The following is a 21,858-nucleotide window of genomic DNA, read 5'->3' on the forward strand; positions in this document are numbered from 1 at the left end:
ACACCTTGGCAGGTATCAATCAGAACATCCACCTGTCTAAAGATTCCAAGACGAAGCAACTTTTCCCGAGCTTCATGTGATTTCCTCATCACCTACAGCATGAGAAAAGTAGCTCAGTCACAGAATCAGAGGATATTTGGGATGGAAGGGGCTTTCAAGTTAATCTAGTCCCTTCAAGTCTTTCAGGTTAACAAAAAATAATGAGGATAAATTAGTTAAAATGCAGCTAAGTTGTAAAATATTGACAGATTTTGTATGTAAAGACACACATGTGCATCTCCAAAACAGAACACAACCACTTTAACACTTGCATCTGTAGAAATAATTTAAACCCAGAACATCTGGCTCAATACCTTCATACCTTTTGTTAGTTTGCTTCCTAATTACTTTAATAGTTAAAACAGTTATTCAAATAGGTTCCAGTAGTTACAACTTATATAGGGGGCCCCTGTTCTTGAAAGAGTTGCCCCATGTCTGAAGTGAGTTGCCCAAAGCAGGAAAAAGAGAGAAAAAATTTTAATTAATTTCTAAACAGCAAGTCTGTTATTTGCTGCAGCACTTACATCAATGAGATTTTTTGCCTTGAAAACATCACAGATTTCATACATGATGATGTCATCTCTGGTCCTTCCAAGTCCATCGAAGTGCACATGCTGAACCACCACCTAAACACAACAAATATTTACACACAAGTACTGGATTTACATCTAATAACAAGGATCAAGGTCACCAATGCACAAAAATTATTGTGAGAAATCCTGATGATTCCTAGGGCTAATTCCTGCTAACCTATACCATCAGAAATGACTCCTTTCTGAGATTCTGGGACATTGCTCCCATAACACAAAAATGAAAGAAAAGAGATTTCTAACACCAAAGCTAACACTGGTTGTAGCAGAAGAAACACTGATAGACTGCAGCTGCTGGGGTTTTGGTTACAAACGTTGTATGGACAAAGAAGCAACTGCAGAAATCACACAAGTAATAAGTACATAAGACAGAATTATGTAGTTAGTTGTAGTTATTTGCTACTTCTTTCTATACATAAGCAAAGAATTAAAAGAAGAAAATCAAGCAAGTGTACAAGCCACAAATATTTAAACTCTGTTAAAATCATCACTACCACAGAAGCAGTGCAGTTTGAAATGCAGCTGAAAATCACTCCCATTATGAGGTTTTATACTTTTATTTTGATACATAATCACCTGAAACAATTTTACTGTAAAAATCACAACACCTTCGACACTACCCAGTACAAATGGAGTCCAGTGATTGCATTTCCCTTATTTTTCCAATCTTTTCAGTGAATTATAATGTTAGGGGTAAGTGTCAAAAGAAATCTGCTTCAAATAGCTGTCAAGGATTGGAACAGGCTGCCCAGGGCAGTCACCACCCCTGGGGGGATTAAAAACCATGTGGATGTGGCACTTGGGACATGGTTTAGTGCTGGACTTGGCAGTGCTGGGTTAACAGTTAAGACTCTGTGATCTTAGAGGTCTTTTCCAACCTAAACAATTCTATACCAGAGTTTGTAAAAGAGACTATGCAGATTATAATAACTCTATCAGAAATATTTGTACGACTCTGTGTATTATGTATAATACAACAGCAAAATAACAGCAACTTTCTATTACTGCCAATTGCTGAAAAAAACCGCTCTCCAAAAAATTCAGGATGTTGCTCAGGTACTTACATCTTTGTTTTCAAGAATTTCCTGCTTGCTCTCAGGTTCAACTTCAACCAGTTCAGCTTCCTCTCCCAAGGCACCAAAGTCTGGCCCAGCCATTGGAAGAGGCTCCAAACTCTGAAAGCATAAGAGAAAACAGCATTTGATTGGTGCCTTTTGTAAATGAGAAAAACCTGTGGTTCTCAACAGTGAGCTCATCCAATCCTAAGGGAAAAAAAGCAAAAGAGAACTAAAATGAAAGGAATTTACCAGAACACATGACACCTACCTGCTTGCTGAAATTTTTAATGAAAGTTAAATAGCTTCCACATTGAATGACTTCTGAAAAATACTCTGCATTCTTCCAAAAAACAGTCTTAAGACAGGCTTCTTGTGCAAAAAGATGAAGTCTAAATTCTTTAAAAAAACCTAGTTTGGGTTTTAGGAGGCAGAAGACTATGAATGTCAAACAATAAAATAAAAAGGGTGTTCTCAGAATGTTAGTTTGCTTTGCATGTATTCATTTGCCTTTATATTTCAGTATTTCTTTTCTTTTTAGCCTTATTCTTTTCAAATACAGCTTGAGAACCTCAGGTTCTGACCATCAGCGCCAAACACTTTAATGAAACACAGCATGGCTTTATTTATTATACCTGAAAGAGTCCTAAAAGAAGACTTATCAGAATAGCTGCCTTCCTGAATAGTAAATTGCTGTTGCATATCAAAATCCTCAAAGGAAGACAGAAGCTTCTACTACTGCCACAAATTTCAGACAAGTGCGAAACACTTTGTATCCACACAATATTGTCTAGCTGTTCACACCACAGATGGACACAAAACAGAGAATGCAAGCAAAAAATCTTGAAACAAAAATTACGTTAGTCACAGTATTCACATACTCTAGAGCCTTAATTGGAGGCAGCTCTCTGCAACTGTTCTTCAGCCTTAAAACTGACCACTTAGACCTCTGCATTTCTTCTTTAAGCACTGATAGATGGATTTGGAGATTTGTGCATATATTTACAATGATTTCAGGCACGAGGCCCCTCAGCCCTCTCCAAGCAATGCAAGGCTCCAGCCTCCAAGTCTCACCAAGGGCGCTTCTCTTTGCACTGTGTTTTGTCAGCTGCTTGGTTTTGGGTTTTGTTTGGTTTTGGTCGTTTTTATTCTGTTTTCATCTCCCCAGCCTCGTTCTTGCCAGCCCGCCCCCTGGGTAGGTCAGCTCTGGGAAAGCTTCAGTAAAGACCTGAAAAAGACCCAGGTATTCTATAGGGAGAAAATTAGTAAGACATTTATCTCCTTTGTGAGGGTGGTGAGGCCCTGGCACAGGCTGGCCAGAGCAGCTGTGGCTGCTCCTTACATGGCAGGCCAGGTTGGATGGGGCTTGGAGCAGCCTGAGAGAGTGGAAGGTGTCCCTGCCCATGGCAGCGGGGACGTGTCACTACACGACCATAAAGGTCGCTTCCAAGCCGTCAGTATCACTGAATCTATAAAATCCCCAGAAATTAGCTGGGAAGAGAAGACACCTCCGGGCACTGGCAAAGGCTCCGACCCCTTCTCTCTGCCCGGGCCCGACTGTGCCACAACCGGAGATTCAGCCCAAACCCGGGAGATTCACCCTAAACCCGGGGAATTCACCCTAAACCCGGGAGATTCAGCCCAAACCCGGGAGATTCACCCTAAACCCGGGGAATTCACCCTAAACCCGGGAGATTCAGCCCAAACCCGGGAGATTCACCCTAAACCCGGGGAATTCACCCTAAACCCGGGAGATTCAGCCCAAACCCGGGAGATTCACCCTAAACCCGGGGAATTCACCCTAAACCCGGGAGATTCAGCCCAAACCCGGGAGATTCACCCTAAACCCGGGGAATTCACCCTAAACCCGGGAGATTCAGCCCAAACCCGGGAGATTCACCCTAAACCCGGGGAATTCACCCTAAACCCGGGAGATTCAGCCCAAACCCGGGAGATTCACCCTAAACCCGGGGAATTCACCCTAAACCCGGGAGATTCAGCCCAAACCCGGGAGATTCACCCTAAACCCGGGGAATTCACCCTAAACCCGGGAGATTCAGCCCAAACCCGGGAGATTCACCCTAAACCCGGGGAATTCACCCTAAACCCGGGAGATTCAGCCCAAACCCGGGAGATTCACCCTAAACCCGGGGAATTCACCCTAAACCCGGGAGATTCAGCCCAAACCCGGGAGATTCACCCTAAACCCGGGGAATTCACCCTAAACCCGGGAGATTCAGCCCAAACCCGGGGAATTCACCCCAAACCCGCGGGATTCATCCTAAACCAGGGGAATTCGCCCCATACCCGGGAATTCAGCCCAAACCCGCGGGATTCAGCCGAAACTCGGGGAATTCACCCCAAACCCGCGGGATTCAGCCCAAACACAGAGAATTCAGCCCAAATCCGGGGGGTTAATCCCAAACCCGGGGAATTCACCCCAAACTCGCGCGATTCAGCCAAAACCGGAGAATTCAGCCCAAACGCACGTGTTTCATCCCAAACCCATGGGATTCGCCCCAAACTCAGGAAAGCAGATTGGGCACTTGAAACTGAAAGCTTGTGTTGTAAATTACTTTAAATTGTTGGTATTGTTATTATTATTATTAATATGATTATTATTACTACTAGTATTATTTTACATTCCATTAAATTGTTGTATCTAGCTATTTCTGTATGTAATTTTTATATTTGTATTATATATTTATAGGTAGTATAGTTATTGTATATTAGTTATACTTTTACATTACTGATATATTTTATGTATGTTTTAAAATATCTATATTAAATACAAATAAATATTTTAGCGCATCTATTCTTAATAGAACAAATTATTTAATAGGTTTTTATTATCTTATTTATATTTAGTTATCTGCTAAGTTAGTTTTAGCTCAGAAACAACGCACCCTTTTTTCCTCCCTTCACGCCCAAATCTCTCTGGTTTTTAATTATTTCTGTTTAAATGCAACAAGGTATTTATAAAATAACTGGTTGCAGAAAGCAAAAAAATCCCATCAAAAACCAAGAAAAGACAAAAAAACCCCACAAAATTTTAAACTGAGGTGACATTCAGGTCCAGCCAGAGTATACACAAGCATCTGTCAAACTTCAGAGTAGTACTCATAAAAGAAACACATCAGAACCATCAATGACATTTAACTTGCACTAGCGTGAATTGCACTCAAGAAAGCTCAGAGACCATGGTAACAGAGATTGTGTTTTTATTTTAGAAAAAGGAGACAAAATGGGAGCTGTGCCCAACAGAAAAAGTGGTTAAGGTTGATTTAAGTGTAGTTAATAGAAGTATTCCAACAAAGACCAGAAGCAAAATTTGGCATTTCTGATTTAATTCTAAAACAAACTGGTAAACTAATGAATGAAGACAATTTAAAACAGATCTTATATATTTTAATTGTAGTTAGAGTAACAATTCCAACATATTTTCTTGCAAGTCTGATGATATATACACCCAAAAAATGAACAGAAGAGTTGAAGTAAAGTAGCACCAGCCTTGTAGAGTATGGAAATAGAGAGCTCAGCACTTCATCCCCAACCTAAAATCCATTTGAATATTGTAAAATGCAGCACTCCAAGCTTAGGGAAATCACAACTGAGAGACGTTTGAAAGGCAGGCCCAATTCAAGTGCTACATTTTGCCAAAGCTCACACTCCCATATCCCAGCTCCTGAGCATCACAATCCAACCCCTTTCTCTGAACAAGAGGTCCTCAAGCAGCTTTTCCCTGGGTTGTACAGAATTCCCTCTCAAATGAAAAGCTCCCCAAGGGCACATGCCCCCTCCAAAAACGTGCAAATCAACTTGAAAGCCATTATTGTTTCCTTCTACTCAAAAATTATACAAGACCTGATAAGCCACGAGAGCAGCAATTAATCCTAACATTACTTTCCTTCCCAGATGCCCTCATCTACTAATGCATTGTCTTTGTTAAAATCATGCAGAACCTTTGTAGTGGAAATGGTTTAAGCTGCCATTTCTCAATAGAGGTATGATTTGGCTAAATTTTCTACCTATTATTTGAGACCTCTGCAGAGCTCCCTGAATATTGATACTTCCACCAAGCCTTACGCTTTTGCTGTGCCTGACAGTCTTGGGAAACTTCCTTTGGGTCATCCTACCTCACTGAGACAGGAGGGACACCTTTCTTTTTATAACTTTAGCAACAGGTAAGTGAAAGAAGAAAAGAAAAATCTCGGAAACTGGAGGGGAAAGAAACCCCAAAAACAATGGGGCAACAATTAGAGAGACAACCTAAACATCATTCACCACTTGCTATAAATTGATTTTTATTAACATCTTCTGTAAAGTTTAACACCTTCTCCACATACTGCTTGCTACGAACCACAGTCACTGTTTTACCTACTTTTCAATACTTGATCATTTATTAAGCCTTTATGTTAAATTCCAAAAACAAAAAAGTCCTCTGAAGTCACTGAAAGCGTTCTTGTTTATACTTCAGGGGAAGGTGTCCCATTTCTCATGCCATTTTTGCCTGAAGTATTTCAGGAGAGAAAGAGACACAGAGAAAAGGTAATAGGAACTGCAGAGTACATACAACAACCTAGAATAATATTGTAATAATATTGTTCCTACAGTATCTTGTGCAGACAAATTTCCATAAACACAACATTATATTTAAATATAAGGCAAATGGACACTGGAGGCCACCAAGAAACTCACTTGTGTATTCCTCTTAAGGGAGTAAAAATCCAATTTCATTTAAGTGCTATAAAAGTAATCCTAACACATAATATTGTTAAGAATTCAATTTTTAAAAATGTTCTGTTATCTATGCCTGTTTGTCTAACAATCTGTTTACAGAACTTACATTTTTATGCTGGAAGGATTTTTTAAAAAGATTTATTTCCAGAGAGACACTGTTTAACTACAAGTCTTAGTAGAGCTGATTGAGCTGGTGCTTCAACAGAACTATATAATCTGTTACTTAGTATAGCAGCCACTGTTTTTATAATCCTTAAAACAGTAAGAGTCCCAAGGCAGATTTGTCAGGAAGCTGTAAACAAGGAATTTCCCAAGACTTATTGGCAACAAACAAAGTGATCCCTAGTCTAGGTTTTAATTTTCTCTCCCCAATTTCAATTTTGGAAACTGTGGGATCTACTTCCCTATTAATACTCTGGAGCAGTTTGGAAACTTGTCTCTGAGGAAGAGTCAACATCTATTTCCAATGCAGACTCATCAGGATTTGGGAGGAAATTAGGATAGGACTTCAAGCCAGACGGCTCCTGGATATCAGCAGGAGCATTTTTCATAGCTGACTGCATGAAGCATGAAGATTCCCAGAGCCAGCTCTCAATGTGTGCAGCAGAGTGAGGCATTTTAAGGTGGCAGTATGAAGAACGAAATTCCACAGAAGATGGGACAGTCTGACATTTTCTTAGTGATGCATAATTGTCTTTCCTGTTTTAAAAATAAGGAAGGAAAAAGAGATTATTAGTGTTTAAATGGCATTTTGGTCATGTTTACAAATAGCAAATACAGTTGTTTACCTTCCCAAAGGCCATCTCTGCATTCCACTTTACAATCAGCTTGTCATCACTAACCTGAAGAACTGGAACAGAACTTGTCTACACTAAATCAGCACTTGAATCAACAGGTTAGCCTTTTCCAATTTGAGAAACAGGAAACTGAAGTTTTAGCCAAGAACACCCTATTTTTTTAAAGTTTTATCTTCTCTCTTGCAGTGGATTTGGGAAAAAAAACCAACTCCAAACAACAAAAACCCAACAAAACAACATGCCACAACCCCTCTCACAAACAAAACTACCTCAACTTGCCATACACAGACACTTCAACACTGCTTGAGCTGCTTTTCCACAAGGAAAACCATGTTTCTCTTTAATCATGATCCAGTGAGCAAAGAACCCCTCTTAGAAGTTATTTCTGAGACAAACTTGTGATTCTGTGTCTTCCCAAAGCCTGTCTCCGATGAAGAGACTCAGGATTGGTAAGACTGGAATATGAGAGACTGCTAAATAAGGGTAAAAGCAGGAAGGTGGCAATCCCCAAATTTATTCACAGAATGACTAGGTTGGAAGAGACCTTCAAGATCATTGAGTCCAATCCATGTCCTAACACTTCACCTAAACCATGGCACTGAGTGCCACATCCAGTCTTTTATTAAACACATCCAGGGATGGTGACTCCACCACCTCTCCAGGCAGACCATTCCAGAACTTTATGACTCTTTCCATGAAAATTTTTTTCCTAATATCCAACCTATAGATATTGTGGAAAGGAATCAGAAATATCACTAAGAAGGAAGAAAAGACACTGGATTACATGTGCTATCAAGTAACTGAGGAGAGGACAGTAGGATGAACAGCAAACACATACCAAGAGCTACATTTTTGCTCAGAGAGATGCCTTAAAAGCCAACTAGTGTTGGCTTTTCTTATTCAAGAAAAGACTTTAACCGATTTCAAAAATAGAGAATTTCTAAAACTGCATCATTTGAATGCAGCAGCACTGCACTTTACCTGGCTGTACAGAACAGCTTGCTTTTAGCCTGGGAATAAACTGTGGCAGCAATCCGAAATAGCTGCTCCTGCATCCATCGAACGTCAGCAGGCATGTCAGGAAACCAGTTCACCAACCTGCAGGCAAAACCAAAACACAGCTTGTGTAACCAGGAGATTTAAACTCAGTTATATTTTTACACACCCTGTCCCACATCCAAAACAGCTTTTTTCTCCCCAAACCAACTCCCCTAACCAAGGTGTCCACTTCTTCTCCCTGAATTCCCTTCCAGCCCTTTCACCTCTCTTCTACAAGCTAAGAAAAGGGGCACCACAAATCACTGCATCTCTCAGTGGCTGACCAGTGTGTGCATTCCACACCCTGTGACCAGCACAGGAATCCTGCAAAATATTCCTGTCTCCAAGACCTTTGTGGTAGGAAGTTTCTGCTCAGTTTAAAGCAGGGTGGAAGACGAAGGAAGAACAAAAGAAAAGCACAGTGGAAGAACAAAGAGCAGGCAAAATAAGAACAACATACCAAATGTACTTTTTTTCCTTATGATACCCCTTAACAGGAGTCAGCTACATCAGAGTGGGACAAGGAGGAAAACCCCAGAGACATCTGGAGAAACTTGCTGCCTCCCCATCCACCAAAAATGGCACGAAGTGCCACATTCAGTGGCACAGAAACAAAATACTTCACTGGAGTTCTATACGGTTTGATTACCATAACTGTTTTTTCAAAATTTTTTTAAAGATAGTCATGACATCTGCTGCTCAGGGACTGGAATTCCCTTAAGCAAGCACAAAGATTAGGATTCATGGTGAATTCATTGAGTGCAACTTCTCCTTGACAAGAATTGAAACATCAAATTAAGCCCTACTTCAAGAGCACAACTTTCAGTCAACCTAAACAAAACTGGTAAGAGAATTTCTATGGTGAGCCAACAGAAAGAAGCACAAGAAGGATGTGGAGAGAGTTCAGATACTCCTGCAGAATATAGTAAAGAAGAATGTATTCCCGGAAAGTACAACTAAGGCTGCTTCTTTTGAGCAATTACAAGGTAGCTATTAGTAATACGAGTATATAATTTAAGAATCTTCTTAATATGTTTATTTATCTAGCCTTGGATTATATAGGCTTTAGGATGCATCACATAGGTAGAAATAATGGGTCTTTTGACAGTTACCATTTGAATTATTGCATCCCAGAATGCATCCAACACTGAACAAGCTCTCAATGAGCACATTTCCAAAATGATGATAATTCTAGAAGAGTTCTTTACAAGATCCTTACCGTAAAGCGACTGAGTAAGCAGACTCCACTGGGAGCGTGTACGGCAGCATCAGGTAGGATATCACCCGCATGGGGAACAGTTTAGAGAACTGAGCATAGAACCCATTCTGTTCTTTACAAGCTTCCTGCAGTGCTTAAGAATAATTATTAGGGAAAAGATGTTACACTATCTGAAAGCAGTTTCAATATTTTTCACAGAATTGTGTAATATCCAGTCACCATTATCAAGTGTTACTGAATAAAGCTCAGTTAGAAAATGAAAGAATTAATCTCTTACCATAAACTTACTCTATGATATTTTAAAATATGGGAACACAGACTCATGGCACAGGGACAAAACACACTATCCAGAACTCCTAAGCAATAGATCTAAGAATTTATGTAAAAAAAGAAAACAGAAGTCAAAGTTTGCCTCTCAGAGTTAGATGAAACAGCCTGAAGCATGCACCTTTACGAAGTCTGGGAGGTAGACTCTCAAATATGCTCTTCTCCAAAGGCCATGGGTTTTGCTTTAGCTGGTCATTTAAGCTGGTCAAAGTTTCTACTCCGTTATTTTCTGTCAATTTTCTTCTCTTCACATGGTCAAGGTGTTGTTGTGCAGCCTCATGGGTGTTTCTTTTTGCGAAGGACAAGTGGATATAAATTGAGTCATTCAGAATACCTGAAAGAGTCAAGAGCTTTCACTTAGGTTCGATCCACAGGTCTCCTGAGTACCTGTACAGCACCTGAAGTCTGTGTGTCTGAGCAAAGATCTATCCTGAGGGAACACCATCATCTACCCCATGTCAAATGCACCTGGCTCTTAGGATCCCACAAATGTTTCATCACAGTGATGGCTCTTCTGAAGGTTTAGGTCTTACTTTAAAACAGGTTCTAAAGAGAAGGAAAAAAGTGAACAATTAAGTGAAACTACCCTGGAAACACACAGTCATTTACCAAAGTTGTGTTCCTGCAAGAAAGCAAAGGATTTAAAGGAGAGGAGGAAAGCTGATTTATTATGTATTTGAAAGAAAGCACCTAAAATACATCATATATTTGGGAAATTTGATATGCCAAGTACCACATGACTACTTTGAGGCATTGCTACAAAAGGGTTGAAAAGGAAAGCAACTAGGTTACAATATTTTTTTCAGTTGTATCCAAAGTACAGATCTAAATCAACATGGGTTGCGTTGCAACACTAGTGCCAATTAAGAAATAGCACTGATAACTACCTTAGAAACAAGCACTAGATCACAAGTACCAAGAGAAAAATACAAGAATTTCATTTACACTTGGTTTCCAGAAAATAATTTTAAAATTACATGTGAAACAAGACTACCAAATTTGAATATAATCTATACTTGCATACAACAGAACCTATATCCTACCTGCAAGTACTAGTAAAAGACAAGTGTCAAAAGAATATACAGTGAATTTAGCAAAGGAAAATATTTGAAGTGTCACAGATGTGGGGGGAATTTATTCCTACAGCTGAAATAATAAGAAAGGTGATGCATAATGAATGACCTTGGAAGGGTTATAATTATCATTGATTAAGCTTGACGCAAAACAACCCTGTGACAGAATAAAAACAAACTTGATCACAGGATTAGCAGTGTGAAAAGGAGGACAATAGTGCAATACAGAGAGAACATGGGGCAGAGAGACCAAGGAAGAACTGCAAGGAATGTCAGATATTAGCGTCAGATGGAAACTTGCACACAGGAAACCTGTGGGTGCAGGACAGCAAGAGAATCCAGCTCAGCACAGACAACCACAAACCAGAGGCTCTTTGTAGAGTTTGTGCTTTTAATCATGTTGTAAAAGCTATAAGGGAAGACTTTCTCATTAAATAATAATAACACATAATAATAACATTATAGAAAATCAAGCTCTTAAGCAGAACTGTGAGGTTCTTCAGTGAAGAGAACTGTTTCAAGACAATTTGAATATTCAGTAACCAGGTATCAGCAGAGTACATCAATGACTGCTCACATCCTGCAGCTGGTACTTTCTGTAATAGTGCAGAAGTCCTATTTCTATTCCCATTCCTGTGATCTGAGCCAGTACCAATTTGCTTCTGCATACAAAGACTACAGGGCCCAGGCACATTTAACACATAGTTAACTTCATCCCAATATCAAGTTACTGTTTTCAACTTGTTTGTCTCAAAGCTTGCAGAGCAACAATATTTATCAATATAAAACATGTTATTAGAATTCTAGGAGTAGAGTAGCAGAACTCGTAATTCTTCTTCCTAAACTTATCTGGGTGTCAACAACTGCTTCATTATAAGTTGTCATCTTCTAAAGTCTTCTCTCACCCAGAGGATTTGTCTGTAACTGAGTTTTTATTGTTGTTAGCCAGCTCCCACTTCTGGACTACCAGAAAATCACTTGGATGACAGCAGAGTGGAAGGAATAGAAGATACAGGTTTCAGAGGAGTGGGAAGCAGTAGCCTATACCCATCCTGCACAATTAAGATAAAGCCAAGTAATAATATGATTTGCCTAGAACTGGAATTCTTTGGAAATTTCACTTAACATTTACTTCACACAGATTTGACAAAACTCCGAAAGTTCAATTTTTGTGTGGCACAGTTCACCTCAGGTGTACAATAACTGTGGCATTTCTACAAGAATGAAACTACCATGATCCTTCTAAAATTCTCAGAGACCAACAGCCTTCTTAGCTACACAAAACCCTCTCACTCCTTTTGTTTGTTTTGCTCTGGGGTTTTTTTGTTTGTTTTTTAAACTGAGGTTAAGACCATATAATCAATAATTATCTGAAAGTTTAACATACCATTCTCCTTCAAGAATTTAAGAGCATCCAAATATCCCTGCTCACAGATCTCTCCGAGCACCTGCAAATATAGAGTAAATGAGTCAGACAAATAAAAAGAAATTTCAACTTCAATCAACAGTTTGCAGAATAAAGAGCCATTTTCCTCCACCTTCCACTATTGTAAGAAAAAAAGCCACCTTAACAATTGCTGGAATACAGCAGATTCAGGTTAATATGGCCACTGTGGTGATGAATACGTGATCATGTACATTAACTTAACTTGCGGCTGTTAAAGATGCACGGAATGATGGCATTCCAACAGTTTGGAAGACTTCCCTCTCCTCTTGTTTCCTTGATTAGTGCTTCAGAAGCTGCTAGCAGCAATGAAACAGGGTGTTTGGAGTGTGTCAATTCCCCTTGTTCCCTCCCAGTGCTTCTTTACTTCCCACAGCTTTGAAATATCAGCTGTGGAATTCTGATGCTCAGGCTTATCTTTGCTATGAAAATATCTTTTACCAGATAAAATACCAGCTCACCTACACAAAGGTACTAGTAAAAGAAAAAAAAATAAAGCCTACATAAGTAGAATTTAGAATTTGTCTTGAAGTGGCCAAAAAGCCTGCAGTTTAAATATATCTGCAGCAGTCAGCAAAATTGCTTCTTTGCTGTACTATATCCCAAGCCAGTTGAAAAGGTCTGGTTTTATTTTTTTATTCTTCCAATTTTCACAACAGCAATTCAAGAGCATTTCCCTCTTCAGCCCTGCAACTAACAGCAATAAGCAAAGTTTAAAGGCAACTTGCCTGTGACAAGTATTAATTAAGATCTTTACAAAACCATGAAACTTTAGAACTTCTCCTAATTTCTTAGCAGGCAAACATTTAAGGACTACAAACTGACAGCTGTTAATTTCCCAGTGTTGATTTTATGATAGAATCCTGTAACAATTCCCAAATAAATACTGAAAGCCAGTAGCTGGATATGCATTTTTAGCCCGAGAGAGACTAAAACCAAGGAGGACATAGACAAAACACAAAAAAATAGAAACAAGATACATCCACAGAGAAGTTTGCGTGACTGGATGAAAAGCTAAGACACTGCAACTTTCTGCAAAAGCTTTCATGTGGAGAGATGAAGCAAAGGAAGGCAGGGGCTGACCTTGGGTTCAGGTGGAAAGAGAGCCTGTGTTAAGCGATAAAGGTTGCCCAGGCTGAACTGAATGCTGGTGTTGGTCACGTTCATCTCATGGAAGTTGGCTGACTTGCCCTTGGGACAGATGTCACACTCCCCAGCAAAAGGGGACACTGTGATGGTGTTCTTACACTCATAGTGAGGCAAGTTGTCACTGATTCCTCCGTCCACGTAGCGCTACAAAAAGGAGCAGAAACAACACATCTCAAGGGCTAACAATGTCAGACCAGCAGAGTCCCCCCATGCAACAATGAAACAGCACTTCAGGCTGTAGCTTAAGCCTGGTGCTCCCAAGCTAAACATTCTGAGTGGCATGATCTGTTCTCTAAAGCCAATAAACATTCCTACCTATAGTTCCATAGGCAGCGCAAGCATATTCCTGTTGAGATTTTTCACTATGTTTTTTAAAGATGATGATCCTACACAACTCACGGAGAAAAGCAGCTCCATGCTTCAAAGTTCAAGTTCCAAGATACTAAACCATTCTAACTTGAAAGTACTCCTCATAATTAGAATTTGATAGAAAAGCATCAAAAAAGATTTGGACATAAGGAAAGTGTGAGTAAAAATGGACAGTGCTTCAGAAACATTGCCAAGTCACAGGCACCTGTTGTGCTTCCCGTGCAAGTTTCAGATTATGCTTTGGTCTCCTTCACACTGAGTCACCCATTTCTGTAGTTTTAATACATCACCACCTCAGACATTTTAAGATCCAAGCCCTAAAGTACTCTGTTTTGGGGTAACTACTGTCTAGTGCAGCAGCTGCAGGGGCTACAGACAGCCCCCTCCACTCACTCACAGCAGCCAGCTTTCCAGTGGGCCACAGGGAACTGGTTTGTTCCCACACCACCAGCTTTGCTGGTTCAGAGGCTGCATTTTCCTCCTTCCTAAAAGGGCAGAAAACCAAAACTGTAGGTCGTTGTCAAACATAAATGTAACAGAGCACTGATTTGAGCAGGAGCAACCTGGATTATCAGTTTCAGCTGCCCTGATACTCAGGCCCTGACCATTCTGAGAAACACGTTAGGAATTTCTGAGAAACACATTAGGAATTAGGAAGAGGGCAGCTCATGGCCTGTCAGCTTCCCAGGATACCATCTGGACCCAGCAGCATGCAGCTCCTGCCAAACTTTAGGTGTGTAATGCAATCACTAAAGTACAAGTGAAATCCCCATGTCCTTTGTGACATAAATAAAATACAACAGGTCTGGCAAAGGAGGACCCTTCTCATGAAATTATTAAAAGGTGGAAGTAGGAAGTACATATCTGAGTCACTTTTCTACTGATCTAAATGATTTTCATGATTTGGAGTACCTGCTCAGCTGTTCCTCCAAGTCATTTTTAAATCTAAAACCATTGCTGTGTTTGAAAGGAGTAAAAAAAACAAACGAAAGCCACCACACCCAAAAGCTTTTGAATTGGCAGTTAGATACACCTTTTAAATGTTATCCTTAAGCCTTTGTTTTACAGTATATAGGCAGGAATCCCAAGCAGTAAACAGCAAAATGCCCAAAAGTTTACATTTTTGACATTTTGTTGTGCTTAAGCCTATAGGAGTCATACCAAGCATATGTAACAGTGGTATTCTTACCAAGTCACATCAAAAAATGCCTCCTAAGCATTAAAATCGTCTAAAAATAACTGCAAATATTAAAATAATAGAATTATGCCTTCCTTTCCTCAAAATATGGCCAAATAAAGCATCCCTTGTATGTTTTTGTACTCTGAACTAAGCCTTTTAAAATAACATTGTTGTCTGGTGACAAAAACTGAACAGCCAGATTAGCCTGGATCCACCTAAACCCTGGATGTAGTCCAACGTCCTGTTTTCATAACACCTTTAATCTGGAATAGTTTAAGGAGACATACAAGGTTTAGAAGTACAGATAAAGAAAATCCCTATACAGTTCTAATGACTTTTGCTTAAATTTCAGCATGAAGAAAAAAAAACCACAAAAACATTTCACATCCATTATGGACCTTTTTATACTCGCAAATTGCCTTGAGAACAGTATGTAATCAAAGACATTTAAATTTTTCTTTCTTCCTTCCCTTCTCCTTGTGCAAAGAGCACCAGAGTTGGAGAGAAAGCAAATGTAAGCAAATACAACAGGGTAACAAAAAGCCACTGATGTTACTGCCTTGATTTGAAACGCAGATCTGCTTCCAGACCTGTAATTATAACACCTACAACAAACCATGCCAACTTTCCTGCAGTTTTTGTCTCTTAAACAGGGGATTCTAGAGAGCCCAGTACAGCCACGAAGTATTAAGAGGCTTCGTAACCAGCAGTTCCTGGGAAGCAAAAGAACATACTAATATACTGATATTTTGCCTCTAAAAAGTAAGCTTTCTTACACTGAATACAAATGCCAGAAGGCAATGGAAAGCTTTGTCTGCACCTAACTGAACACAGAACTTTTATTCCAGTAGTAAGGCAGATATCCCTACGGCAGAACAGGAAGATACCCTGTGGGTGCCATGGGGCAGAGAGAGAGAAACTGCAAGCGTTTCTCACAGCGGCTTGTGAGAAGTTTTACGGAGTTGGAAAGATGTGATAACTTGTTGACTATAAACAATTTGCAGGTCGTGTTTTTCTACTTTATTTTCCTGTTCTCAAGGACAGTGCGTGAGAAAGATGTTTCTGTTAGTTAGCCAATAGAATAGAATCCATTGTACCCCTCTATAAAAACCGCGTGGTTCTTTTGAATGAAGCTTCTTTGCCTTTGCTGCGATCCTGCCTCTTGCCTGTTCCTGCCCCAACCCCAGCGCAAGAGTGACAATACACAATACACTATATTACAAGATATTTTTTCAAAAATTATAGGTGACTCTTCCTGTAAATTTGTGCAGGTGAAAGAGCATCACTCCTTCAATAAATATTTATCCATAGGTTACATACTCGTTATCTTATATCTTCTTCTTTTATTAATGAATTTTACGGGGCAGAGGAGGGACAGAGAGACAATATGTGTGTTAAATACATGTGTTAAAATACACGTAATATCTTCCACACATTCCATGTTCCTGTCTTTTTTTGGAAAGTTGTTACAGCTACAGTACTAGAAGCAATGATGAAGTTATTTACTTTACAGTAGGATAACAAAAAAACCCACATGCATTCTTAATATTTTTAGAATATCTATAACTATTTTTAGATCTTAACAATAGAGACTTACCACACCTCTAAATGATGGTGGAATGAGACCACAATAAATAGGGACAAATGAACTACAGATTAAAGCCTGTAAGAAAATGAGACCATAAAAATTAAATGTTAACTGTTCCGTTACTGACATAAACATTTATCTTTATAAAATAAATTCTTATTCACTAAGGCTTAGTTTTGTTAGATCCACTACACTTTTAAGGTATTTTTCCTTTTTTATGACTGATTCCTTGCACCTCCTCCCTAAAACAGTTCACAGACAAAATGACTGAGAAAAGCAGTACATGAATCTGGTTTAAAAATGCTTGAATTCCTCTTTAAAACACTGTCAGAATAAGAATATCTGAAATGCTTAAAGCAGAAAGAAGTTTCTAAAGTAAGTATATAAGTAAAGTATAGAAGTTTCTAGAAGTTGCCAAAAAGAAACATACCTGTATAACTTCTTCTTTAGAGTTAAAATTAGATATCAAGGCATTCTTGCCATCTGATACTCTGGTTAGTGAAATACACAGTCTGCCTGATGACAACTGGTGAGTGTTTTCTGGAAGATTTCTCATCAGCCCATCTCTTATTATCTTTATCACATTAAAGGAAGGATGAAGAGGACCCAGATTTCGCTTTCTAGCTTCTTTGGCTAATGCCAGAACATCTGCACAAGCCTGAGCTGGAAAGAAAATACATTGCATTTAACAGCAGAAACACAACCCACATTTGGACTAATAAAGTGTATCTAGAGCTCCAACTTATCTCTCTTAGTACTAGAATGAAAATGCAAGAGCTTTTTAACAGATTAAGTAACTGCCCAACATGGTTAAGGAGTTCAGGAGTTTTCTGAGAGACAAAAAAAAAATTCAAACTTTCAAAAAGATTGCTTGGTGAAGATTAAGCTACTTACATATCATCAATATGTAGATTCTAAGTGTAAAGTACCCATACGAGACACTTGCATTAGGAATTAATCATTCCAGAAACACATTTTTTGAGGGGGGGAAAAAAAAGATGAACCAAACTTAAGGTTTCAGGGCACAATTTTTCCTCATTGATACATAAACACACTAAAGGGAGCATGAAGTGTGATCTTGTAAGAATGCCAGGTAGGTGCATTTTAACAGTAAGAGACACATTATAATCTTTTCTCCAATTAAAGCCATGTTTGAGAACTTCAAACCAATACAGAAGACAGGTCTGTCCCTGAAGAACACTAAAATCTTCTCAACATTTAGTCACAGGAGGAAGAGCAGCTCATCCAGCTGCAATGGTTTGTTTGAACTTAGAATGTCACATTTCTCCAGGACACATTTTTGAGGAAATTGCTTGTCAGTTTGGTAGAGGAGAGGGTGGGAAGATCAAAGTAACACCTTATCAACCTGAGTGATAGGCTTCTAATAAGATTTTCAGAACTTACGTAAGTGAGCTTGCTAGAACAGATAAATTGAATTTATCAGTTTAAATGTGAGCACTGCACTGGCAAGAACTCTGCGTAAGCCTTTGAGCACAGATTAATTTCCAGAAATATTACATTTCTACAATGTTATTCCCCTCTCAAACAGCAATAACTAAACATTTATCATTCTCAACCAAGAGTCTATGTCCAAAAGAGCATCTCTACAAAATCTGAGGTATCAGACACGCTTTGAAACACGCTTTGTTTTTACCACTTCAATTGTTTCATTCCATCCTCACAGAGGGAAATCCTGGGCCACAAATCCACTGACACAGGTAGCCTGACACCAACCCCACTTGAGAAGACAGAAAACAATTTAGACACAGCTCACTATTCATGGTTAAATATATGTTTATCTTAGTAAAACACATTTTACACACAAATAAAAAATCTGCACAAGTCACATTCTGACCAGTGACAAACTTACTTCCAAAAGCAGAATCAGGCAGTTCTAGCAGTTCTAATTTTCCCTGCATCCAGATACTCATTACCAACTCCTTTTTTTTATTTAGCAATGCCCAGTCTTCTAAACTTTCTAAAAATAGCCACGTTGCAGGAGCCTGAGATACTGAACTACCAGAACTCTGGCCAGGAAGAGCAGTCTTGGAGCATATGCAATAATTACCATTTCCAAAATAAATACTTTGGAAAGTTTATGCACCAAGCAAGACACTTGCTTTTTCTAAAATACAATTGCATGCAATTTGATTTAGCAGTTACCCATTGTCTCCACATAAAAGAATTTCTATGCTCAAAGTAGTTTATCGGGAAAAAAAAGACAAAAAAACCCTGACATATTTTGTTTATTGTAACCCCTATTTTAAACCCTGGAAGGGCTCCAAATCAAGGGAAAAAAAAACCAAAAAAGGAGAAGTTCTATCTAAGAGTATGTGATATTAAACACTGAAAATTTACAAACCTTTTTGTTAATAATTAAAAAAATAGTAGTAGTCCAACTTCTTTTCAAAGTAGTCCAATTTCTTTTCCTTCTCCCTTCCTTTCCAACAGGACTAAAATACAGTTACCTCTTAGGCTGGTGTATTCCAAAATAGGAACTCCTCCAAAAGGGACTAAGGGCTAGAGCTCAAGCCAAACTGGGATTTTAGACAGGTCTTGGTCCATCTGTTTTATTTTTGAAACACAGGAGAGCTAAAGAAATTAATATTCCTAATAAATGTAACTGTTTTCTGTTATAGTTCTGCCTTCTGATTTTTAATTGTTTGTTAACCATTCATTTCACTGAGTAAAAGCTGACATTGTATTTGCAGCCTGCACTAAACCTGCTCTCTCTAAGTGCCTCACTGGAATGGATGATCACAGCACAATCAAAATACCAGATCTCCAGGACATCCAAGGAGTGCAACTTTTACATTCCAGTTTGGAATAGCCTGGAATGCACTTCATCCTCAAAACAACACTCATGGCTAAGCTTCCCAACCTCCCCCAAATTTAATGAGAGAAACCTCTTTGTCAGTCTATAAAAGTACACTTTTCTTCTCCATCATGAGAAGAATGTTTGTATTTATCCACTTTCGAAGTTCCACAGACTCCCCACCTATCCAGCAGGTAATCTGAGTCAAAGAGAAAACCCTTCACTTAAAACATCTGGCTGCAAAGCTGTAAGAAATTAAATAAGCGCTTAGATTTCAGCCACAACCCCTGCTCACAGATTTGCACCCCCTGTTCTGTGTGCACTAGCACAGAGACCAGCTCAGGGCTGGGTCCTGGCAAGCCCCAAATATCTCCACAGGTGGAGATCCCACAACCTCTCTGGGAAGCTGTTCTATTATTTTACCACTCTCATAGCAACTGTCTTTTCCTTACACCTCATCTGAGTTTACCAGCTTCCAGCTTGTGCCTGCTGCTTCTCATCCTTCCTCTCACCTCTAGGAAGAGCTGGGCTCTGTCTACCCACAGGAAAACACAACTGTGATAAAAAAAAACCACAGGACTTGCTAACACCTCCAGCTGCAGGAACCACAAATACTGCACATTAATGTACATCAGAGTAAGAGAGGCATACGATACAAACTCACAAAATGCATCCTATTATCACTGTAAAACAGAGTTTCTTTACAGCTTATTTACCATCCTCTGCTTTCACACAAGCTAACAAAACACAGCAGCTAGAAACACAGAGAATAAGCATGGGAGTACCTTATTAGTTTTGTCAATTTAGAGCAATTCACAGATTTTAGAATGTAGGTTGTTTTGAATTATTTTGCAAGTGATGCCTTTGTTTGGGTTTTTTCCCCAGTAGAAACACACTTGCACATGGAATCTGCTACCTTGGACAGTGACCACACACAAATTCTATTAGTTTGAGAAAATCAGAAATCTCTGTTGACATATGAGATTGGTAATAATTGGGAAAGGTAATAGTTTGAAATCTACAACTCTTAATTATTAAAGTGCTAAACCATTTAAAAGCTGTTATTAACTCATACTGCCAAATAAACAATATACATTTCTGGGCTCAAGAGTGCTTAAAATATTTAAGACAGCTTCCTTCTCAAATCTTTTACAATGACTTAAGACTTAAAACTTGGTATGTTCTAAAAATACCAGCTATTGGGGAAAAATATGATTTGTTTCAAAAGCTAATAGCAGGCTCATAATAACTCAAGTAGATAATGTTTGGACATTACAAGAAAATGAAATCAAGCAGCACAAGTTTACTGCTAAAGCTTTGAAGAAATTAATCTTATGTGCTAGAGCTCAGGAGCTAAAGCAGCAGGGACAAGCATTGCTCTCCGTTACTTACGGAGAACTGCTTGTTTCTGTCAGTGGATTTTTTCCTCAGAAATTTAAAAGGAAAACCCCAAAACCTCTCCAAATTCAAAAGAGGTACCATTGTTCTCTTCCCCTTCTAAGACGAAATCTGAATTTACAAAATCCTCTAGTTCTAAACCAGTGAAGGTTGCTGCTAGCAAAAACAATCAGTATGGAGTAATGAACTAGACAAGCGTTACTCAGTGGATTCCTTTTGTTTAGAAAGAAAACCATTTTTAGATATTTCATATAGTTTTTTAAACTGCAATCCTGTTGCTTTTCCTAAACACCTCGATATATTGATAGCTTTTATCAAGTTTAAGTCATTAGAAAAAAGTATATTCATGAGCCCTGAGTACATAAAAGTAAGATGTATTTTTCGTACTGCTAGAAAATAGGTGTGTATTCCACAAAGCACACTACGTTCTTTCTCAAACTAACATCTTTAATCCGGCATAAATACAACACAAGATTACCTCTATTGTTTAAATAACAATTAAAACCAGTGATTTTAATCAATCTACTGTTTCTAACCATACACCTAAAAGACCTTTGCAACATATACCGTGCCCAGATTAGAGAGGAAAAGCACGTTAAAGCTAACCTAAGCCCTGACCTTAACTCTCTTAGCCTTACCCCAGAAAGGAGCAGCTTTGGAGGAAGCAAGATAAAGCTGCCCGGCACTTCACGTGCAGGGAGATGCTCCATTTCCCAACGAAGCGCAAACACTTTGTTTACAGCTGATGGCGGGGCTGGCCCCCTTGCTCCGGAGGGTGCGAGGGCTCGGCTGCCTCCCGCTCTCCCAGGTAACTCCTGGACTTTGGACAGCGGCGGCGAGACCAGCCCCTCAGGGGGACACGCACGGGAGGAACTCCAACCTTTCGGCTGCGCAAATGTGCGAATCGGACCGGGCATCGCCAGCACCATTCTCTGCGCCACGGACCCCGCTCGGATTTAACTCCACCCACAGGCACACGTTTTAGGGGTGAAGAGAAGCAGAGAATCGGAGCCGGCCCAGCCCGGCCCGGCGAACCC

The 21,858-nt window shown here is 39.3% G+C and overlaps 3 protein-coding genes across 3 annotated transcripts in view; 1 reads left to right on the plus strand and 2 right to left on the minus strand.

Moving 5' to 3' along the window:
* Positions 1 to 5,815, minus strand: part of SAMM50 (SAMM50 sorting and assembly machinery component) — a 22,272-nt gene extending 16,457 nt beyond the window's left edge. Inside the window, exons 1-4 of the mRNA XM_014309408.2 lie at positions 5,771 to 5,815; positions 1,694 to 1,840; positions 564 to 665; positions 5 to 92 (exon numbers count right to left, since the gene is read on the minus strand). Of these exons, the coding sequence (XP_014164883.1) occupies positions 5 to 92; positions 564 to 665; positions 1,694 to 1,840; positions 5,771 to 5,815 (382 nt within the window). The remainder of the gene's footprint in view (positions 1 to 4; positions 93 to 563; positions 666 to 1,693; positions 1,841 to 5,770) is intronic.
* On the minus strand, positions 4,889 to 17,273 carry LOC102044651 (patatin-like phospholipase domain-containing protein 2). The gene is made up of 8 exons (XM_031061814.1): positions 17,039 to 17,273; positions 16,618 to 16,683; positions 13,406 to 13,615; positions 12,266 to 12,326; positions 9,927 to 10,139; positions 9,479 to 9,611; positions 8,203 to 8,319; positions 4,889 to 7,123 (listed from the first exon to the last, which is right to left on the minus strand). The coding sequence occupies exons 1-8, from the start codon at positions 17,162 to 17,164 to the stop codon at positions 6,832 to 6,834; spliced, it is 1,218 nt and encodes a 405-aa protein (XP_030917674.1). The 5' UTR covers positions 17,165 to 17,273; the 3' UTR covers positions 4,889 to 6,831.
* Positions 17,274 to 17,673: 400 nt separating this feature from the next.
* Positions 17,674 to 21,858, plus strand: part of SULT4A1 (sulfotransferase family 4A member 1) — a 51,933-nt gene continuing 47,748 nt past the window's right edge. The window contains exon 1 of the mRNA XM_031061807.1: positions 17,674 to 17,701. Coding sequence (XP_030917667.1) covers positions 17,674 to 17,701 — 28 coding nt within the window. The remainder of the gene's footprint in view (positions 17,702 to 21,858) is intronic.

Source organism: Geospiza fortis, unplaced genomic scaffold (genome assembly GCF_000277835.1).
Source record: "Geospiza fortis unplaced genomic scaffold, GeoFor_1.0 scaffold164, whole genome shotgun sequence".
Classification (NCBI taxonomy): domain Eukaryota; kingdom Metazoa; phylum Chordata; class Aves; order Passeriformes; family Thraupidae; genus Geospiza; species Geospiza fortis.

Coding starts and splice junctions, on each gene's coding strand:
- LOC102044651 (XM_031061814.1), bottom strand. CDS start 17,164: ATGAGAAATCTTCCAGAAAACACTCACCAGTTGTCATCAGGCAGACTG. Junction 13,616..16,617: donor CACCATCATTTAGAGGTGTG/GTAAGTCTCTAT, acceptor TCCTTTTTGTAG/CGCTACGTGGACGGAGGAAT. Junction 10,140..12,265: donor TAAATTCTTGAAGGAGAATG/GTATGTTAAACT, acceptor TGACTCTTTCAG/GTATTCTGAATGACTCAATT.